Here is a 23,110-nt window from a genome sequence, read left to right on the forward strand (position 1 = left end):
GGTCATAATCTCACAGTTTATGAGTCTAAACCCTGTGCTGAGCTCTGCACGGACAGCTTAGAGCCTAGAGCTTGCTTTGGATTCTGTGTCTCCTTCTTTCTCGTCCCCCTCCCCCACTTGTGCTCTCTCTTTCAAAAATAAACAAAAAGCAGCAATCAAAAGAGCCACATGAATGGTCTGCACAGCCAGAAACCCAGGACACAGCTTTATTCCCCAGGAAATCAAAAACACCATATCAATAAGTTAACTTTCTCCCAGCCACTCTCTTCCTCTATGCTTGGCGGACACTGAACATCCACCATCCAGGACGCAAAGTCCCCTGTCCTCTGAGTGCCATCCTTGACTCTCCTGACCCAATGAAAATCTGTGATAGTGTCCTGGATTTCCTTTTTTTTTTAATAAGTTTTTTTTAAATTTTAATTCCACTTAGTTAACATACAGTGTTATGTTAGTTTCAGGTGAACTATATAGTGATTCAACACTTCCCGTACGCCACCTGGTGCTCATCACAACACATGCATTCCTTAATCCCTGTCACCTATTTAGCCCATTCCCCAACCACCTCACCTCAGGTAACCATCTGTTCTGTGTAAATTTTTTTTAATGTTTTATTTATTTCTGAGAGAGAGAGAAAGAAAGAGAGAGAGAGAGAGAGAGACAGCGTGAGCAGGGGAGGGTCAGAGAGAGAGGGAGACACAGAATCTGAAACAGGCTCCAGGCTCTGAGCTAGCTGTCAGCACAGAGCCCGACGCAGGCTCGAAGCCACGAACCGTGAGATCATGACCTGAGCCAAAGCCACTTAACCGACTGAGCCACCCCCTTACCCCTGTTTTGTGTAATTAAGAGTCTGTTTCTTGGTTTATCTCTTTCTCTCCTTTTCCCTTTGCTCATTTGTTTTGTTTCTTAAATTCCACATATGAGTGAAATCACATGGTATTTTTCTTTTCCTGACTTATTTCACTTAGCATTATACTCTCCAGCTCCATCCATATTGTTGTAAATGGCAAGATTTCATTCTTTTCTGTAGCTGAATAATATTCCATTGCATATGCATATCACATCTTTATTCATAAATCGATGGATACTTGGCCTGCTTCCATATTATGGTTATTATAAATACTGCTGCTATAAACATAGGGGTACATGTATCACTTTGAATTAGTGCTTTTGTATTCCTTGGGTAAATACTGGGTTTCTCTCTTATAACAACTCTCAGCACTTGACATTTACTGTCTTCCTACTGAATGGTAACTGCCCTGTCTCTCGTTTACTGCTATGTCCTTAGCACCCTAGTTCTGTGCCTGATATAAAGCACACAGAGGGGCGCTCTCGTGTTCTTGCTTCAGCTGAGCAGGGGCAGGCTGGGGGTGAGGTGACGTGACAATTGACATTCTGCAGTGACAAGATATGGATGTTTGAAGGGCTGATGGTATGAGAAATCTACTAATCTGCTGTGAAGCCTCTGCCACGTGATATTCAGTGATACTCTGTTCTTTCTCCCAGTGCTGGTCACAGCCTTCTGTGTTGATTCAGTGATCTGACAGTGAGCTGCTACCCACAATTTGAAAAATCTAATTAGAAGAATTCATAATGAGTAGAAAAGAGGGTCCAAAATAGAGCCCTGTGAGATTCTACTGTTTACAGTTCAAGTGTTGGAGGCAGTGGTACCTACAAAGATAGAAAGGATCCAGTGGAGAGAAAGGAGGGGAGGACCCAGAGGCCAGGGAGAGCTCTTGTTACATTTGTAAGGTGAATACAGCAACTCCAAGAATCACATCCTGACCAGGTAACGTTCAGACCCAGAAAGTGGCAGGTCTCCACCTTGGGCCGCTTCATCGGAGTGAGAAAGCCCTTTCTCTATGGGAACTCCTTTTAAAAAACTTTAAATACGTTCAGGGCTGGAGAAAAGCTGAAAAAAAAGTGAAAGAATTCCTGCAAAACCTTCACCTAGAGTCCCCAAATATGAAGACTTTACTCCAGTTTATCATTCTTTCTATATATTTGTTCTGAAACACTTTTCAGAAAGTTGCAGGCATGAGGGGCACCTGAGTGGCTCAGTCTGCTGAGCATTCGACTTTTGATTTTGGCTCAGGTCATGGTCCCAAATTCATGGGATCAAGCCCCATATCAGGCTCCATGCTCAGCATGGAGATTTTCTTGCCCTCTCTCTCCCTGGGTCCCTCTCCCCCACTCGCACTCTCTCTCACTCTCTCTAAAATAAAAAAAAGCAAAGAGCAAAAAATTTTTAAAAAGAAAGTTGCAGGCATGATGCCCCTTTACTCCTCAGTAAAATCAAAACTAACATCGATACAAACTGTTATCTACCCTACCATCCTTATTCAAATTTTAACAAATGTCTTAATAACTCCCTTCATAGCAAGAGTCTTTAATGTTAAAACGTTTAAAATCTTTTATTTAAAATATTTTTTTAAACATTTATTCATTGTTGAGAGACAGAGAGTGAGTGGAGGAGGGACAAGAGAGAGGGAGACACAGGATTTGAAGCAGGCTCCAGGCTCTGAGCTTCTTATATCACTTACATGGTTATGTATTCTACATTTAGATTAGATCTCTGACCCATTTGAAGTTTATTCTTGTTTATGGTGTGAAAAGTAAATCTAATTTTTTCTTTATCAAAATGGCTAGCCAGTTGTCCCCACACCATTTATTTAAAAAGTACATCTTCACCACAGTAATGTGAGACACCATATATTTTATCATATACTACATTGACAAATGTATTTGAGTCTCTTTCTGGACTTTCTCTGTTCTTTCCACTGGTTTTGCTTCTAATCGTGTACCAGTACTGTAGTGCTTTAATTATAAAGGCTTCATAGTATTTTTAATATCTCTTAGGGAAAATTGTGAACTTCAAAATTTGATGATTTAGATGAAGTGAAAAAAAACTCCTTGAAAGACATAACTACCAAAGCACAATTAAGAACTAGGTAACCTGTTAAAAAAAAAAAAAAAAATGAAGAACTAGGTAACCTTGTTTAGCCTTATTTCTATTAAAGAAATTGAATTTGTTGTTGAAAACATTTCTACAAAGAGAACTCCAGGTGCAGACATCTTCACAGAAAGATTCCAACAAATGTTTAAGGATGAAATTAGACCACTCTCCAGAAACTCAAGAAAATAAAAAAGGAAAGAATATTTTCCCAAATCATTTATGAGGTATAAGGAACACTCATACTTTGTAGAAGGAAATACAAAATAGTTTAACTACTCTGAAAAACAGTTTGGCAATTTCTAATAAAACGAAACATATACTTATAATACTATCCAGAAATCCCACTCCAAAGCACTTGACAAGTGAAATAAAAACATGTTCACGCAAAACCCTCTCGGCAAACGTTTATAGCAGCTGTATTTGGCTTTTGGCTTGTTGTTTTTGTTTTTTGTCCCCTCTACCCCCCACAGCTGTACCTGTAAAAAGCCAAAAACTCAAATGTCCTTCAACTGGTAAATGGATGAATGAACTGCAGTATAAACATACAATTGAATACTACTCAATAAAAAGAAACTCAGACACACAACAACATGGGTAAATTTCAAACTAGGTGAAAATTTTATACTAGGTGAAAAAAGCCATTCAAAAGGTTACATAATGTATGATTCATTTATATGACATTCTGGAAGAGACAGAACTATAAAAAGAAAACAATCAATGACTGTCAGCAATCGGAAGTAGACGTTGGAATATTCACCAACATACACCACATTCTTTACTACAAAGTCAAGGTGAATTTCTGCGGGTGATTATATATCTGTGTCTGATTATATATGCTGTTCTATGTCTTTTTCCCCCCTTTTCTTTCTTCAAATGTTTACTTATTTACTTTGAGAGAAAGAGCGAGCATCCCAAGCAGGCTCCGCACCATTAGCACAGAGCCCCATGTGAGGCTTGATCCCACAAACCACAAGATCATGACCTGAGCCAAAATCAAGGGTAGGATGTTCAACCCACTGAGCCACTCAGACACCCCTAGCTGTTTCTATATCTTGATTGTGATGGTGGTGGGGTCATGTGACTAAGTTCTTTTGTCAAAACTCCCTGAACTTTATACTTCAAGAAAAAGGTCAATTTGACTGTATGTAAACTCTACTTTATCATGCAAACACTAGTCAAAGCAAAACTAGAATGAGCTCTATGATCCTCAGAAACATCCAACAAGTTGATTTCAAAGAAAAAAATATTATCAGGAATAAAAGAGGAACATTACATAATGGCAAAAGAGTCAATTCACTCTTCTGAGTGAACTTGCAATGAATCCTCAATGTATACACATCCAACAACAGACCTTCAACAAAATACACAAAGTAAAGATCCTTGAAGTAGAAAGAGACAAACTCATAATTACAGGTGCATAATTCAACATTCTTCTCCCATTACGGATATCAGTATCTTCTTTGTAAGGGTATTAATATCTTTATCAATAAGTACACAGAAGAACAACATTATCAAACAACTTGACCTAACTGACATTTATAGACTATTTCATCCAATAAGAGAATACACATTCTTTTCAAGGCACATGGACTAGTCACCAACACAGACTACATTCTGGGCCTTAATCCAAACTATATAAAGTATGGTCTTTAACCATAATTGAATTAAACTAGAAACAAATAAGAAAGAAAATCTGGAAAATCCTCAAATACATGGAAATTAATCAATACTTTTCTTAATTGTGCATGGGTTAAAGGACAACACAAAGAAAATTTGAAAATATTTAGAACTGTATAAAAGTTAAAACATAACATTTGAAATGTGTATGAACCAGTTAAACACTGCTTAGAGGGAAATGTAAAGCACTAAATGCTTATAACAGAAAAGAAGAAAAATCTCAAATGGATGATTTAAGCATCTACCTTAAGAAACTGCAAAAAGAGGGGCGCCTGGGTGGCTCAGTCGGTTAAGCGTCCAACTTTCGCTTAGGTCATGATCTCGCGGTTCGTGGGTTCGAGCCCCGTGTCGGGCTCTGTACTGACTGCCAGCTCAGAGCCTGGAGCCTGTTTCAGATTCTTTATCTCCCTCTCTCTCTGACCCTCCCCTGCTCACGCTGTCTCTCTCTCTCTCCTAGAAATAAATAAAAAAATAAAAAAAAAGAAACTGCAAAAAGAAACAAGAAACTGCAAATTAAACACAGTATTTCATAAGAACACAAATCAATGAAATTGAAACAGAAAGGCAATAGAGAAAATAAAATCAAGATCTGGTTCTTTGAAAAGACCAACAAAATGGATAAGCTTCTAGCGAAACTGATCAAGGAAAAAAAGATATAAACACAAATCATCAAAATCAGGAACATAGGGAGTATCGCTAAACATTTTACAGACATTAAAAGGAAACTATAGAAGTATTATGACTTTAATGCCAATAAATTTGATAACTGAGATGAAATGGATAAACTGCTTTGAAAGAAAAACATTACCAAAGCTCTCTCTAAAGAACCATGTATAGCCTGAATAGGCCACATCTGTTAAAGAAATTGAGTTTGTAGTTAAATACCTTCCAACAAAGAAAAACCAAGACCTAGATTACTTCACTGTCACTCTAGCAAAGATTTTAAACATAACACAGTTTCTATACAAAATCTTCCAGGAAATACAAGAGGGAAGAGTCCCAACTTGTTTGAAGGCCAGCAGCACCCTGATACTAAAAAAAAAAAAAAAAAACCCTAAAAACCAAAAACCACCATGAACAATTGTAAAAATTCTTTTTTATTAATTTTTTTGTAAAAATTTTTTTAATGTTTGTTTATTTTTGAGAGAGAGGGAGAGAGACAAAGTGAGAGTGGAGGAGGGGTATAGAGAAGGAGACAAAGAATCCAAAGCAGGCTCCAGGCTCCAGGCTCCAAGCTGTCAGCATACAGCCTGACGTGGAGCTTGAACTCACAAACCATGAGATCATGACCTGGGCTGAAGTTGGACATTTAACCAACTGAGCCACCCAGGTGCCCTCAAATGTAAAATTTCTTAACAAATATTAGCAAATTGAATCCAGCAACATATAAAGGTTAATACATCATGACTATGTGGCATGTATCCCAGGAATTTAAAGGCTGGTAACAACATTCCAAAATTCAATAGATGTAATTCACCATATTGACAAAATAAAATTTGGGGTTGTGGAAACTGGAAAGTAAGGGCAAGAGGTTATACCCTCAATATTACAGGTGCCTGTGTCACCACTTTGCACAACTCCAAAGGTATCATTTATATTGTAGTCACTGTATTCTACATGAATGCTACTCCTGAAATTATAAAATATAGTGGTATTACAAATATGTAAAATAGTTGCCCAAAAGGCAATGTAACTTTGAGCTGGACTAAAAGAAATAAAAGAGGGGCGCCTGGGTGGCTTAGTCGGTTGAGCGTCCGACTTTCGCTTAGGTCATGATCTCGCGGTTCGTGGGTTCGGGCCCCGCATTGGGCTCTGCGCTGACTGCCAGCTCAGAGCCTGGAGCCTGTTTCAGTCTGTGACTCCCTCTCTCTCTGACCCTCCCCTGCTCGCGCTGTCTCTCTCTCTCCTAGAAATAAATAAAAATATTAAAAAATATATATTTAAAACAAAAAAAGAAATAAAAGAACCAGGTGAAGAGATTTTTATCTTCCAGATGTTCCACTTGACCCTGTTCACACCTGAAATATTCTATTTAGTTCTGAACTTTCTATTTCCAAGAGGGCCAATGAATTTCACCAGAGAACCAAAGCAATAACAGCAAAAGAGTTCTAGACATTTCACATAAAAAGAGTTGAAGAAAGTGGAACACACACACTACACTTCAATAATTTGCTTATAATTCTATATGCCCTGAAGACTGTCAATTCCTGAGGGCAGAATCTATGCCCTATCTTTGTATTCCAGATACCTACCACTGGTCCTGGAACTGCGTTAAGTACTCATCTATGAGGAGCTCAAGAACAGGAAAAACTAAACTTAGTAACAAAAACCAGAAAGTGGGGAGACAGGATTGGAAGGGGCACTATAGCACTGTGACTTTTTATAGCATAGCGTGCCAAATGTGACACTTTGCCCCATAGTTATCAACTCTGTATCTCATTGGCCTGAATTGGTCATGTGCCAATTTTTGATTGGAACGTACTAATTACAGCTCTCCTGGACTGGAAGTCAGTCGAACCATGGAGTTTGACTCTGGAGGAAGCATGGAAAGAACACTGGAGAGACCATCAGAATTCCTACTAGCCCCACCAACAGCCAAATCACCCCAGCGATTAAACAAAGTGACAGTCATCACAGCAAGATGACTCTCACGTCCAGAAATGATGTAAAAAAATTAACAACTATGTTAGATATTAGAATTAGAACACCTAAATTTCACAAATAATCTAAATTACAGATGTAACTACCCTTTCAATGAAAGATGTATTCCTGAAAAACTCTTTAAAAACAAATTCTGAAGACAACTGTATTTTCCAACAACTTGTATCAATTTTAAAGAGGAACAGAAATGCCCCAAGTAAACTAAACAATATTTTGGCAAAATGAACTTTAAAACTCTTAGCAGACAACAGGGAAAACGCTTTTTGCAAAAGGATGTATTGCCTGGTAACATAACTCATAATGCAGACAAGAATTATACCCATGACCTTGGGCAAGTCATGCCCCTTGCACTCAGCCTTGGTTTCCTCATCTAGAAAATAATAAATAAATGAGTAAATAATAAAATAGATGGTCTCTTCCGCTAAATAAAAATACTGGGTATTCTCTAATGCCCGATGAATTTGTTAGGCATTAGATATGTTTATTAGACATGAGAGAATATCCAATATAGTTAACTAGAATCTGATGTAAACCTTCCTAAGACTGTAAGTTAATAAAGGAACTCTGTTCCTCTAAACAAAATATAACATATCTCTATCAGATTTTTAAATGCAGCTCTTTACAATATATATACCCCGACCTCTTCACAGACTCAATTTTTATAAAACCTCATACTTATTTAACATATACATGAGATTATGTGGGGCCTGACAGGTACTCTGGGAACTTTAGAGTGGTTTTTCCATAAGCAGAAAATTAATACACACTTACATAATAATAAAGTCCCATTTAACACATTTTACAAGCCAAATCAATCCCATAATATATAATTCCATAAAATAAAAGCTAGATATGGCAGAAGAGACTATTACTGCTATCCTCCAAAACTCACATTTTTAAAAGCTCTAATGCCTATAGAACAAAGAATCAATAGAAAATTTGTACAAATATACACATACAATGAAACCGTGCACTGACCTTTTTTTAGTCGGGGTTTCTGAGATTCAGCAGATTCAGGAAACGGAGTTCTCTGAAAATAAAGAAGTCTATATTAAAGCACCACCATAAATCTTTCTAACTTAAAAAGGCATTCAAATAAGCATAATCAGTAGCTCTCCAATCATACAATTAATCCATTAACTACATGCAGGTACAAAGAATTATTTTTAATGTAGTTTAAAAAACAAATGTCAAGTCATAACTTTTGCTATCCAAACTATTAATAACATATAATGCATATTTATAATATATATTTATGTGTAACTTATAATGCATAAAATGTGCACAAATAAATGTACTAAACTCTGGACACTACATATTAGGATTATACTTATTTGTCATATAGCTTAGCAGCCAAACCAAAATAGTAGTAACTTTGACAAAAGGAAGTTTATGCAGTTATCTATACAGAAATTGCCTGGCACTCAATTCTAGGAGGGAGTTTTTTTCCTTTTGAAGTGACATTACTGAAAATAATAAATACTATCTTATACCATAACTTTGCAGAAAATCTTCAGGTGGATTTTTCTTCTACCTACCTCCTATATTATATATGACATGATAAGATATAAGCAAAAACAGTGGCTGAAAATTTCTAGAAGTAATGTGAGATACTAATCTTTAGATTCAGAATGCTCAACCAATCCTGATCAGGTTAAATGAAAATAAATCCACCCTTGTATACATCACAAGGACCTGCACCAAAGACAATAAGAAGTTTTTAAATGCAACCAACAGAAAAAAGTATCAGGAGATAACCTACACAGTAAGGACAATTAGATTGATAGCTGACGTTTCAACAATTAAAATGGAAAATAATTTCACATAAAGACATTATAAGAAAAATCACTCCCATGTTTCAGGTGCTAAGTAAAATGAATGTTAGTCTAGGGGCACCTGGGTGGCTCAGTCAGTTGAGCGTCGGCTTGGGCTCAGGTCATGATCTCACGGTTCGTGGGTTCGAGCCCTGCATCGGGCTCTATGCTGACAGCTCAGAGCCTGGAGCCTGCTTCGGGTTCTGTGTCTCCCTCCCTCTCTGCCCTTCCCCCACTTGTGCTCTCTATCTGTCTCAAAAATGAATAAACTATTAATAATAAAAAAAAAAATAGCAGCTCTTAAAAAAAAAAAACACGTTAGTCTAAACACAAGGTCAGCAAACAATAGCCCACAGGTCAAACAAATCCAGCCCACTTTTATATGGTCCACAAACTAAGAAAGTTTCTTACATTTTTTTTTTTTAAGAGCTGCTATTTTTTTTTTTATTATTAATAGTTTATTCATTTTTGAGACAGATAGAGAGCACAAGTTGGGGAAGGGCAGAGAGGGAGGGAGACACAGAATCTGAAACGGGCTCCAGGCTCCGAGCTGTCAGCACAGAGCCCGACGCGGGGCTCGAACCCACAAACTGTGAGATCATGACCTGAGCNTCTGAGCTGGCAGTCAGCACAGAGCCCGACGCGGGGCTTGAATCCACGAACCGTGAGATCATGACCTAAGCGAAAGTCGGACGCTTAACCGACTAAGCCACCCAGGCACCCCCCCAAAACATTCTTAATAGTTTTTAAATTTTTTGATATCTTGTAACATCTGAAAATAACATAATATTCAAATTAAGTGTCTATAAACAAAATTTTATCAGAATACAGTCACATGTACATGTTTACATATGGTCTATGGTGGTTTCCACACTGTAACTGCATAACTGAGTTACTTGCGACAGAGACTGGCCCACAAAGTCCAAAAGATTTATTACTGGTCCTTTACAAAAACAGTTTGCCAACTTAGATCTAAACTCTTACACCTCAATACTAATTTTGGGGGTGCCTGTTTGGCTCAGTTGGAAGAGCATGTGACTCTTGATGTCAGGGTCCTGAGTTTGAGTCCCGTGTTGGGTGTAGAGATTACTAAACGAAATAAATAAACTTTAAAAACCTCTCAAGAACAATGGCAAATAAAGAGGCTTTCGGAGAAATAAAATTTGAGAGTTTTAGACTCATATAAATTTTAACGGGAACCTCACTGGGTCAGTCAGTAGAGCATGTGACTCCTGATCTTGGCATTGTTAAGTTTGAGCCCCAGTTGGGTGTAGAAATTACTTAAAAAAAACAAAATCTTAGAAAAAAATTTTTTTTATAATTTTAGGAGAAAGGAAAACAACCCCAGAATGAAGCAATGGAATGGGCAAAGGAACTGGTAAAATACAGAAGTAGTCTAAACATCTACTGACTGAATAAAACAAAGTTTAATTTGTGAACAACAATATCATGAACTGGCAGAAGGCAATGGGTAATATAGCATTTGATAATCCCTAGAGTATTCAGTTTTGAGCTTAACTATCAGTTAAATATTATTATTTAAAAAAACCTGGGTACTCACTAAATGAAGACTAAAGAATAGAGTATATAACTTACAAGTAATGAAATGAGAGAAGAGAGTTAAAAAAAAAAAAAAAGAAACTCAGCCAAAAAAACAAAAGGGAGGAAAAAAAGGAAATTCTCCAGTTAAATGATCAGGATGGATATTTTTAAAAATCTTGATGAATGTTATTTATATAGAGACACATCTAAAACATATGGCGAAAGAAAGGCGCCAGTCTCAGTCCACTGGGCATCCAACTCAGCTTCAGCTCAGTCATGATCTCATAGTTGGTGGGTTCGAGCCCCGTGTCAGGCTCTGCACAGAGAGTGTGGAGCCTGCTTGAGATTCTCTCTCCCCCTCTCTCTGCCCCTCCCCTGCTCTCTCTCACAAAAATAAATAAGCTTAGAAAAATTAAAAAATAAAACATAAAGGTAAAGAAAAGCAAAGGAAAAAGATAAACCAGGAAAATAGAAACAAAAAGAAAACTGAAGTAGCAATATTAACATTAAACAAAACAAACTTGAAGAGAAAAAGTTTTAGGGGCACCTGGGTGGCTCAGACAGTTAAGTGTCCAACTCTTGATTTTGGCTCAGGTCATGATCTCACAGTTGTGAGATCAAGACCCACTTTGGGCTCCACACGGGGTGTGGAGTCCACTTGGGATTCTCTCTCTCTCTCTGCCCATCCCCCCCTCAAAAAAAAAAAAAAGAGGAAAAGCATTATCAGGGAAACTAAAATAGATGGAAGACTAAAATGGACAAGGCAAAGGGTGCCTGGGTGACACAGTCAGTTAAGTATCTGACTCTTGATCTCAGCTCAGGTCATGATCTCATGGTTTGAGTTTGAGTCCCACATTAGGCTCTGTGCTGATAGTGTGAAGCCTGCTTGAGATTCTGTCTCTTCTTCTCTGTGTCCCACTCCAGCTTGTGCTCTCTCTCAAAATAAATTTTAAAAGAACTTAAAATGGGCAAGCCAAATTTAAAATCTTTAGGAAAAAAATCTTCAGAAAAAAATTAAAGGCGGGGCACCTGGGTGGCTCAGTCAGTTAAGCGTCCTACTTCGGCTCAGGTCATGATCTCACTGCCCATGGGTTTGAGCCCTGCGTCAGGCTCTGTGCTGACAGCCAGCCTAGAGCCTGAAGCCTGTTTCGGATTCTGCGTCTCCTTCTCTCTCTGACCCTCCCCTGCTCACTCTGTCTCTCTCTCAGAAATAAATAAAAAACACAGAAAGAGAGAAAGAGGGGGGGGAAGGAAGGAAGGAAGGAAGGAAGGAAGGAAGGAAGGAAGGAAGGAAGGAAAGAAAGAAAGAAAAGAAAGAAGGAAAGAAAGAAAACATTTAAAAAATTTAAAATTAAAAAGAACTGGTCAATATGAAACATTAAAAAAGATGTGAAAAATTGAAACACATACTGCTCATGGGAATGTAAAATGGTATATAACCACTTAAGAAAAATTTGGCTTTCTTTTTGTTAACATACACTTACCATACAACCCAGCAATTTCACTCCTCGATAAATAAAAACATATCCATACAAAGATTCACAGTAACATTATTCAGAACAGCCAAAAACAGGACAACAGTCCTAATGTCCGTTAATTGATGGATAAACAAAATGTATATATTCACACAATGGAATACTGCTTAGAAATAAAAACAAAGCATTGCAATGCACAATATAAATAAACCTCAAAAAACATGCTAAGTGGGGGGCGCCTAGGTGGCTCAGTCAGTTAAACGTCTGACTCTGGCTCATGGGTTCAAGCCCCACATCGGGCTCTGGGAGGACAGCTCAGAGCATGGAGGCTACTTCAGATTCTGTGTCTCCCTCTCTCTCTCTGCCCCTCCCCTGGTTGTGTTTGCTTTCAAAGATAAATAAACTTAAAAAAAATAAAAAACATGCTAAGTGAAACTCCGACACCTAAGACTACATCTTGTGTAATTACATGAAATTGTAGATAAAGCAAAACTATGGAGACAGAAAGCAGATCAGCGGTCAGCTGGGGTGAAGAGGAGACAGTGGCTGCAAATGGACACAAGGAAACTGTTTTGAGTGATGGAGGCCAGTGGACTGTGGTGACAGCTGTGCAAGTATATAAATTTACTAAAATTGATCAAACTGTACTTAAATGGATAAATTTTATGGTATGTGTCTTATACCTCAACAAAGCTATTTTTATTTTAAAGTTTATTTACTTCTTTTGAGAGAGAGTGTGCATGTGCAAGTAGGGGAGGGACTGAGAGAGGGAGAGAGTCCCAATCTCTGTGCTGTCAGGGCTCAATCCCACTAACAGTAAGATCATAACTGAGCAGAAATCAGGAGTCGGAGGCTCAACTGACTGAGCCACCCAGGCACCCCTAATCTTAAAATACAAATGCCAGTCCCCAGTTTTCCTAAGAAACTAACTGGTAATAATCTTTGATAGGTTAGGTACCGTATTAGAAATTCTGTGTGTCTCACACTGGCCTAGTTTTACTCCATCTTAGTGGGATATCTTCTGGCCTCAAGGCCTTTACAAGAGCATTCTTAGATTTTTACTTATGCATTTGTTCAAAATGCTGTGTTAAGTCATTAGTCTTCTCTCCTTCCATCTATATATAAGTCTACAGATCTATGTGTTTTTCTTTGTGTCACAAAATTAAGATCATACACTATATACCTGTTAACCACCCCCCCAAAAAAGGCCCAAAATGGAGTTGTTGATGCTAAGTCCCACGTCAACAAACCAAGACTTAATTATTTTTTCTGCCTCTCCCAGGAATAGAATCTTAAACCAGTTAATCAGAAATCGCCCAATCAGTACTGGTGAGGTAATGCCTGACAGACCCCCATCATCACCTAAAGGAAAGTGACCGTGCAATAACCAACCTTTTGTTTAGTATAACCTCCCTATTCCCACTCCTTTCTGCCTATGAAAGCCTTTCATTTTGTACAGCTCTTCAGAGTTCCTGTCTGCTAGAATGAATGCTGCTGATTCATGAATCATTGAATAAAGCCAATAAGACTTTGCAGTCTAATCAGTTAATTCTGTTGAAACCCCACTCCTCATCTAGCTTTTCAAAAATGTATAGCAGCCCTATCAACATATACAGTTCTTTTTAAGTTTTATTTAAGTAATCTTACACCCAATGTGGGACTTGAACTCAGGACCTAGAGATCAAGAGTCACACTTGGGAGGTCTGGGGGGCCCAGTCAGTTAACTGTCTGGCTCTTATCTCAGCACAGATCATGATCTCATGGTTTGTGGAATTGAGCCCCGCATCAGGCTCTGAGCTGACAGCACAGAGCCTGCTTGGGATTCTCTCTCCAGCTCTCTCTGCTCCTCCCCCACTAACAGTCTATCTGTCTCTCTCTATCTCAAAAATAAACAAACATTTAAAAAAAAAAAAAAGAGTTGCAGGCTCCTCTGAGCCAGCCAGGCACCCCTGCAGTTCTAACACTTTTTTTTTTTTTTAAATATTTTTATTTATTTCTAGGAGAGAGAGAGAGAGACAGCGTGAGCGGGGGAGGGTCAGAGAGAGAGGGAGTCACAGACTGAAACAGGCTCCAGGCTCTGAGCTGGCAGTCAGCACAGAGCCCGACGCGGGGCTCGAACCCACGAACCGCGAGATCATGACCTAAGCGAAAGTCGGACGCTTAACCGACTAAGCCACCCAGGCGCCCCAGTTCTAACACTTTTTAATGGCTGCATAATATTCCTCAGAGGGCACCTGGGTGGCTCAGTCGGTAAAGCCTTGGACTCTTGGTTTCAGCTCAGGTCATTATCTCACTGTTCTTGGGATGGTGCCTGCTTGGGATTCTCTCTGCCCCTCCTCCACTTGCACACTCACACTCTCTCTCTCTCAAAATTAATAAACTTTAAAAATTTATATTCCTTGGGGCGCCTGGGTGGCTTAGTCGGTTAAGCGTCCGACTTTCGCTTGGGTCTTGATCTCGCGGTTCGTGGGTTCGAGCCCCGCGTCGGGCTCTGTGCGGACTGCCAACTCAGAGCCTGGAGCCCGTTTCAGTCTGTGACTCCCTCTCTCNTCTATATTCCTCAGAATGGAAGTATCAGATGTCATCTATTATCCTATTAATTGGCACTGATCTTGTTTCCAGCATTTTGCTACTGAAAACAATACTGCAATGAATACCCTTGTACTTTATGCTTATGTTTTGCTTTTATTTTAATGGGGTATAGATTTGTTGGTTGAATGAGACTGTTGGGCCCTTTTAATTTTATTACAACATGCCAGACCACTTCCAAAAAGGTCAGAAATTCAAATTTCCATGCAGTAGTAACATGAAAGATGAAATTAGTACCAATATAACACTGATAGCAATAAACTAGACAATAATGAAAATAATCAGTTAACTTCAGGCTCAAATGCTAAAGTCATATTGAAACAAAACAGCCATTCTCTTTAAAACACAAACAGATTCTAAAATTCTAAATTCTAGGAGCACCTGGGTGGCTCAGTCAGTTAAGCATCGGACTTCGGTTCAGGTCATGATCTCACTGCTCGTGGGTTCGAGCCCCACGTCAGGCTCTGTGCTGCCAACTGGCTCAGAGCCTGGAGCCTGCTTCAGATTCTGTGTCTCCCTCTCTCTCTGACCCTCCCCTGCTGACGCTGTCTCTCTCTCTTTCTCTCAGAAATAAATAAAATATTTTTTAAAAATTTTAAATAAAATTCTAAACTCTAAAATCACAGAAATCAAGTTCATATTCTATTTATGAACACCTCTCTCTCTACCTGCAATGAGCCCCAGAGAATAAGCTTTATCTGTAGCAGTGTCATGTTATCATTATACCTTAAAGATTACGTAGGTGAGGGACACCTGGGTGGCTCCGTCAGTTAAGCTTCCCTTCGGCTCAGGTCATGATCTCACAGCTCCTGAGGTCACGCCAGCCAGCGCTGTGCCCTGTGCTGACAGCTCAGAGCCTGGAGCCTGCTTAGGATTCTCTGTCTCCCTCTGTCTCTGCCCCTTCCCTGCTCGCGCTCTCTCTCTCGAAAGTAAACAGATATTTTGAAAAAGAAAAAAAAAAGTTACGTTGGTGAAGTATTTCCTTTGATATGTTTCTAATACCTAAACCCTAGTAACACTAATCATGCTATTAAATTTTTTTTTAGTTTTTTAAAATTAAATCACTGGGTGATCCCGCATTCATCTGGGCTACTTTGTATGAGCAGCTCTGCGGAGTTTAACCAACGGCCTAACTCAAGCCGCAGCTGAATCCCCAAACAGCACTTTCCCTAAACTTAATCACAGCAGAGAAAACACGGTCCCGACCCACCGGCAGAAGGCAGTGACGCCGAAGGCTTCCAAGCTTTGTCATATTCAATTCCTAATCCAGGGGATTAACACAAACTGTCTCCGCACAAACGGTAGTGCCTCCTTTCCACACCTCGTGAGACAGAGAAGAAGGGACTAGCAAAAACGCCGTTTCTGACGAAAATCTCCCTTCTCCGTCCAGCGCACCCCAAGCGGGACTACAATCCAGCACAGGCCCAGCGCCGCGAAGAATTCAGCCTTGCCCCCCGGATGGACCAGTTCGCGTGAGAGGCAGCATCGCCCCGCGCACCCCGAGCAGCTCCGGAGCCGGCCCGCACCTCCCCAGGGGCAGCTGCGCGGGACACCGGCCGCCCCCAGGCCTGCCTCGCCGCTCTGGTCCGCCCGGCCCGACCCGACCCGAAGAGGAATCCCAGCGCTCACCGTCGCGAGTCTCTCCTCAGCCATCTTGGCCCCGCCCACCACTTCCCGGCCGGAAGTTGGCGGTCTCCCAGACAACCAGGCGAACGGAAAGGGTAGGCCACGGAAAGCTGGGAGGGGCCTGAGCCGGATGGGAAATAGATCGTGGGGCGGAACGTTTCCCCTTGGGAGAGTCTTCGAGAAACCTGCGAAGGGTCGGGTCCCGCTCCGCTGAAGACTTGGCGCTGAGGGGCCGGGTGAGGGAATGCGTAGGCAGCTCTTTTCATCCGGGACGACCCCACTCTCCCACCCCCACGCCGTGGCCTTGAACGCTGCTGGAGAAACCCGGGGCCTCGCTGGCTGGAGCTGCCGGGCACAGCCGGGAAGGCTGCGCAGTCCTCCCGGCGCCTAGCCCTGCCCAGCACCGACGCCACTTTGCGTTTATTTCAATCCTTCCGGGAATCCCGGCCCCCGAACCCTAGGGCAGAGAGCCCCATTCTCGGCATTCACAAAAACCTCCTCGTTTCTTAGCTGTCACTGTCCAACTGAGGTATTCCCCTCATCAGGCTCCCACTCTTGTTTACGCCAGAATTTGCAAACCCGCTGCCGTACGCTGTGTTGGAGCGCAGTCTTGTTTTGATTAGAAATAATTTTTTTAAAAAGGAGAGTTCGCGGGAAAGCCAGAAACGCGGCCTCGGGGCATATGAACGTCCGACAATGGGCCTCCGTTCCTAAATGGCAAAAAAAAAAAAAAGATGCGACCGAAGATAGATTCTCCATGTGGCCACAGTCCACTTTCTGGCATACTTCAAGCCGTTTGACATTACCCATCTGGTTCCTGGTATGGTGAACTAAATGGTTCGTCTTTCTTGTGAATGATCGTGGAAATAAGTGTGGGCTTTGGGGTCAAACATGAGTTGTGAACTTGACTACTGCCTGACATGAGCCAGTCATTTCTTGAGCTTCATTCATCCTAGTACCTGGAACTATGTAACGAACAAAACTATAAAACATCCCTACACCCACAGCACCGACCTTAAAAGTAGAGAGAGGAAGTCAGACATTAATAACACAAGCAAAATTTATGAAGAAACAGTTCACTAAATAAGAAATACAAATGGCTGTTAAACATGAAAATATAACTTTGCAAGGAAGAAAAACATGCGAATTAAAGTTTCCAAGAGATACTTTACACCCGTTACATTGGCAAAGAAAAAAAAATTTCACCAACATAGTTGTGAGGAAACATGCATTCTTCATCTGTGGCTAGTGAGACTGTGAATTAATACAACCTTCGCTGAGAGCAGTTTGGAAATAACCACCAAAATTGAAAATGCACATAAACTTTAATTCCCTTATTTCAATTCTATAGGTATATTTGTGGGAAATGACTTTATGTACAAAATTATTCAGTGCAGCATTGTTTGTAGTAACCAAAGCCTGAAAACAACCTCAATGCCTAATGATTGAGGTTAAAGATTTATGGTAAACCCATATTATCTGGCACATGAAAAAGAGGCAACTATTTACATGTTGTCATAGAAGAACTGCCAAGATATATTATTAACAGATAAAAACAAAGTGCAAAAAATGTATACAGTGTCTGTGTTAATTAGGGAGAAGGCAAAAAAAAATCAAGAGGAATATTATGTATATAATTGCTTGTGTACTCAGAAAATACCTCTGGAAGGATTATTCAAAATGCTAAAAGTGGTTCCTTGTAAGGAGAACAACTGGATAGCAAAGGGACAGGGAAGAGAAGAGACTTTTTGTTCTATACCTTGTGTACAATTTGAATTTTGTATCAAATGGATGTATTACCTATTCCAATTAGAGAAAAATAAAAAGAACTACATAACTATATAATTAGAATCATGGTAAATGCTAATGAGAAATACAGAATAGAAAAAGTAACATGGAGATCCAATATAGACTTGCTTGGACAGAGAAGTTTCCCTGGGTAAGAGATTTTAAAATGAAATCTAGGGGATAAGGCATTAGCTTGGGGAGGGGTATGAGGAAGTGGGCAGGCCTGGGAAGAATCCTAAGGCAAAGGAAGAGTTTGTGCAAAGGCCCTGAGGATGGAAGAAGTTTGGCCAGTTTGCAGTACAAAAAGACCAGTGTGCCTGGAAAGAAGAGAGGGGAAGGGAGCTGGTTGCAAGAGGTGGAGAGGTAGGAGAAACAAGTAGTATAGATCCACAGAACTCACGTGAGGGATTTTATTCTAAGGGCATTGGGAAGGCACTAGAGACTTCTGAGCAAAAAGTGACATGGTCAGAATTAACGTTTAAAGAGTTCATGTTAGGGGCACCTGGCTGGCTCAGTCTGTGGAGCATGTGACTCTTGATCTTGGGTTGTGAGTTCGAGCCCCAAATTGGATGCAGAGATGCTACAAATAATGAAGTTTAAAAAAATAAAGAGTTCATGTTAGTTAATGAGTGGAAAATGAATCGAGAGGAGGGACAAGAATTGATCATCTAGGAGAGAGTAAAGGATATTGCAAACAAGATTTGATAAAACTCTTCACTTGGACTAGAGTGATAAGGAGAAAAAGTAAATGGATTCTCAAGGATGGTAGGAGGTAAAACAAATTTCCCATGATGTAGAATTGGATATGGGAGAATGAGAGAAAGGGGGATAGATATCACAGGAAAATCACTAGGTTTCTAACTTTAAAAGCAACTGGATGAATAGTACTGCCAATTACTGAGAGAGTTTTTGGGAAGCAGATGTTAGTGGAAAGCTCATGAACACATTTCCCAATATATAAAATCTCCCTGAAACGGGTCCCGTGAGGACAAGGTAACATTCTTTATGACCTATGTTATTAGGTAATTAGATGTTGTTATTGTCATACGTTTTTATCTCTCTCCTTTGATCCCAGATCATAGGAGAAAGATGGAGCACTTTCTATATACAAGGGCTTTTTTTCATAAGAAAGCATGTTGGTTTCTCAAATTACAATAACTAAGCATAATGTGCTTTAATTAGATACATAATTAGAAACAAATTCCCCAAAAAACAACTTCTTCGCAGGAAGATCCCAGAATCACATAGACACTGTCTCTTGTATAACACGTCAGGCTCCATTTCCCTTAGAAATCTTCCTTGGATGTAATTTTGCTTATCAGCATCATTTCAATCATATAGCTGGTTAAGGCATTCCAAACAAAATGACATTCATCTCTTTCTCCCCCATGGTGGGGGTGGAGGAGGCAGGAGAGGAATCCCCAGTATATATATAAAGAAAGGGTTATACCTCCCTCAAAAAAAGAAAAAGAAAGGAAAAGTGGAGGGAGGGCTGGAAGGAAGGGAAGAAGGAAGACTGATAGGGTCGAACAGGCAGCTTTGTTCTGACACCACCTGCTAGGCAATCCTCTAACACCTTATGCCTCTTGTATGATTCTGGTCCTCCCAAAACTCATACCACCAACTCCTAAGGGCTCAGCCAACACCTGGGGAAACACTATAAAATAATATGAAGCTCCAGGGGCCTTCATGAAGTATTTTTAATTTTTTTTTAATGTTTATTTATTTTTTGGGAGAGAGAGCATGAGCACGGGAGTGGCAGAGACAGAGAGGGAAACACAGAATCTGAAGCAGCCTCCAGGCTCTCAGCTGTCAGCACAGAGCCCGACGTGGGGCCTGAACCCACGAACCGAGAGATCATGACCCGAGCTGAAGTTGGACGCTTAACCGACTGAGCCACCCAGGCGCCCCATGAAGCATTTTTTTTAATGTTTGTTTATTTTTGAGAGAGAGAGCAAAGGAGAGGCAGACAGGGCGGGGACACAGAGAATCCAGCGCAGGCTCCAAGCTGTCAGCATAAAGCCCAATGTGGGGCTTGAACCCCCCAACTGTGAGACCATGACCTGAGCTGAAGTCCAACACTTAACCGACTGAGCCACCCAGGCAACCCATGAAGCATTTTAAATATACCTGTTCCTGATACTATACTATACATATACTCAACAGCAAATGTGGGCAAAAGAATATATACCGCATTGTGAGAAAAAATATCGCCAGCAACTCAAATGTCCATCACCAGGGATTGTTTGAATGAACCAAAGTGCATCCATGCTAACACATATTATAGCCTGTAAAAGACTTTAAGATGGTGAAATAGTTATATGAAAAAACAAAAAGTGTAAAAAAATATAGTATGCTTCTATTTCTTCAAAACAAAATAAGGTGGGAAATGGAATATTCACATTGTGTAAATAGAATTTTGAGACGAAATCGCAAGAAACTCGCAATGATGTTTGTCTCTGTAAAAGGAGTGGGGGGCAGAACTAGAATGGGAATATGACTGTTTTTCATTGTTTACCATTCTATAAAATTCTAGTCTTTATTATCCATTTATTTTTAATTTTAAAAACCAGTTAATAAAATATGTAAATGAAACCATTTTTGAAAACTCTCATTCCTGTAATTCACTTCTGATTTGGAGGTTGAAAATCACAAGAGGATATAGCTCCCATCCTAGCAAACAAAAAGACAGATTAGATAGAAGACCAAAAAACTTTTTAAACTCATCAGAAAGATAAAGACATAAAGAAACATAAATGAACCAACCTCCAGAAAGTGCCAAGTCCTTCATAGGAGAGAAGAGCCCCATGGCAGCTCATACTCCTGGCTGAACTATGCTGGGAAGAGGAATCCACAATAGGGGAATGAAGAAAAACCAGTTGATATTTAACAAAATTTTAACAGACCTATAGAGACGAGCATGACATAAGCATCTAGAAGAACCAAATCCACGGAGAAAGCCTGCATCCATTCACCAATCTTAGCTCTTGGATCTTCACAAACTACAGGGAGGTAAGCGATGGAAAGTGAGAGTAGGGTGGATAATAGGTGTTGAGACAGATCAGTCCTGTGTTTGAGGTGAGTAGAGCCTCTGCCAAGTGCAAGATACCCTTTAAAACTGAAGGAGCAAGGCAGGAGCCCTGAAAACCCTTCAGAGGCACCCTCGAAGGCTAAGAGTGGGGCAGGGTTGCTGAGAGACCCATCCCTGAAGCACTGGGGGCATCACTCTTCAAAAGACTGAGTGTAGGGCACATATAGGAACTGAGAGAAATACCTCCCCATGACTCATCCTAGTGACCAAAAAAAAAAAAAAAACAAAAACAAAAACCTGGAAGCTAGGTCAGTTTGTCCACATTTTCCACTGGAAAGGGGAGATCTCTCACATTTCCAAAGACTGATGACTTGCCTGTGAAGCAAAGTTAGATCTCTGGAATTTTTCCAATGCCCCAAAACCATAACTTACTGAAGGGAAAGTTCTGACTTTGTCTTCAAAATATTTGAAGCCAGTGGTGAACTAGCCATAATAAACCCCATATCTAGGTCAGATATACATTAGATTTACTGACCACTACTCAAGTAAGTTGAAAGAAAAATAGGCATGCCTCATTTTGAAGGTAAGTAATATTTTCTTCAGTTTCTCCTGTTTACACAACGTGTCCAGTATACAGTCAAATCAAAGACATGTGTGAAAGCAAGAAAATGAGATCCACCATAACATAGGAAAGGTTCAATAGAAGCAGCACTAGACACAACCTAGATATTGAATTATCAGTTAGGATCTTTAAAAAGAACTCTGATTAAAATGCTAAAAAAAAAAATCTAGTGGGAGCCATTGGAATCAATAGTTTTTTTGAAATAGCTATGATGAAAATGCTTTAAAAAAAAAAAAAACCCTAGTGGAAATGTGGACAACATCCATAAAGAAATGGGGGAAATTTTAACAGAAATATGTAACTGTATGAGCATAAATGCTAGAGATGAAAACTACAGTACCAGGGGCACCTTGCTGGCTCATGGAGCATGTGACTCTTGATCGAAGGGTCATGAGTCCAAGCTCCACACTGGGTGTAGAGTTTACTTAAAAACAAAAAAGGTATGGGGCGCCTGGGTGGCTTAGTCGGTTAAGCGTCCGACTTTCACTTGGGTCATGATCTCGCGGTTCGTGGGTTCGAGCCCCACGTCGGGCTCTGTGCTGACTGCCAGCTCAGAGCCTGGAGCCTGTTTCAGTCTGTGACTCCCTCTCTCTCTGACCCTCCCCTGCTCACGCTGTCTCTCTCTCTCCTAGAAATAAAAAAAATTAAAAAAAAAAGAAAAACAAAAAAGTTTATTTTTTTTAAAAGAAAAATATATAGAAATGAATTCATTAGATGGAGTTAGCAGGAAAGCATTAGGGAATTTGAGGACAACTAAATGGAAAGTATCCAAACTGAGAACAAAAAGAGAAAAGAATGAGAGGAAAATCATCTGAGATCTATAGGAAAATATCAAATCATCTAATATATATGTAGTTGGAGTCCCAGAAGGAGAAGAGGGTATTGAACAAAATAAATATTTGAAGATAATGGCCAAGAAATATCCAGTATTAGTGAAAAACATCAACAGAGATCCAAGAGATTCAGTAAACTCCATAAAGGATAAGCATACCTATTCAATCTGCTAAAGACCAAAGATAAAGAACAGATGTAATCACTGAAGGAGGGCGACCCACATTATGCAAAGGTAAAGAAATAAAAATGACTTCTGACCAGAAACAAATGAGACCTGAAGACAAATAAATGACTACTTTAAAGTACTGAAAGAAGAAAGAAAAGGTCAACATAGAATACTATATCCAACTAAATACCCCTCAAAAACAAAAGTAAAATAAAAATATCCACTGACAGGCAAAAGCTGAGAAACTTCATCTCTACAAAAACTGCAATATAAGAAATGCTGAAAAAAATTCCTCAGACTAAAGCATAGAAGAGTCTAGAATAACCACACGC

The 23,110-nt window shown here is 39.9% G+C and overlaps 1 protein-coding gene across 2 annotated transcripts in view; it reads right to left on the reverse strand.

Annotated features, from left to right (window-relative positions):
- The window catches only part of BBS4 (Bardet-Biedl syndrome 4), a 56,353-nt gene extending 39,972 nt beyond the window's left edge, over window positions 1-16,381 (reverse strand). For both annotated transcript variants that reach the window (XM_077746067.1, XM_077746060.1), the window contains exons 1-2: window positions 16,341-16,381; window positions 8,270-8,321 (exon numbers count right to left, since the gene is read on the reverse strand). In XM_077746067.1, coding sequence (XP_077602193.1) covers window positions 8,270-8,321; window positions 16,341-16,364 — 76 coding nt within the window. In that variant the 5' untranslated portion in view covers window positions 16,365-16,381. The remainder of the gene's footprint in view (window positions 1-8,269; window positions 8,322-16,340) is intronic.
- Between the last annotated feature and the right edge of the window lie 6,729 nt (window positions 16,382-23,110).

Source organism: Crocuta crocuta, unplaced genomic scaffold (assembly GCF_008692635.1).
Source record: "Crocuta crocuta isolate KB4526 unplaced genomic scaffold, BGI_CrCroc_1.0 scaffold130, whole genome shotgun sequence".
NCBI lineage: Eukaryota > Metazoa > Chordata > Mammalia > Carnivora > Hyaenidae > Crocuta > Crocuta crocuta.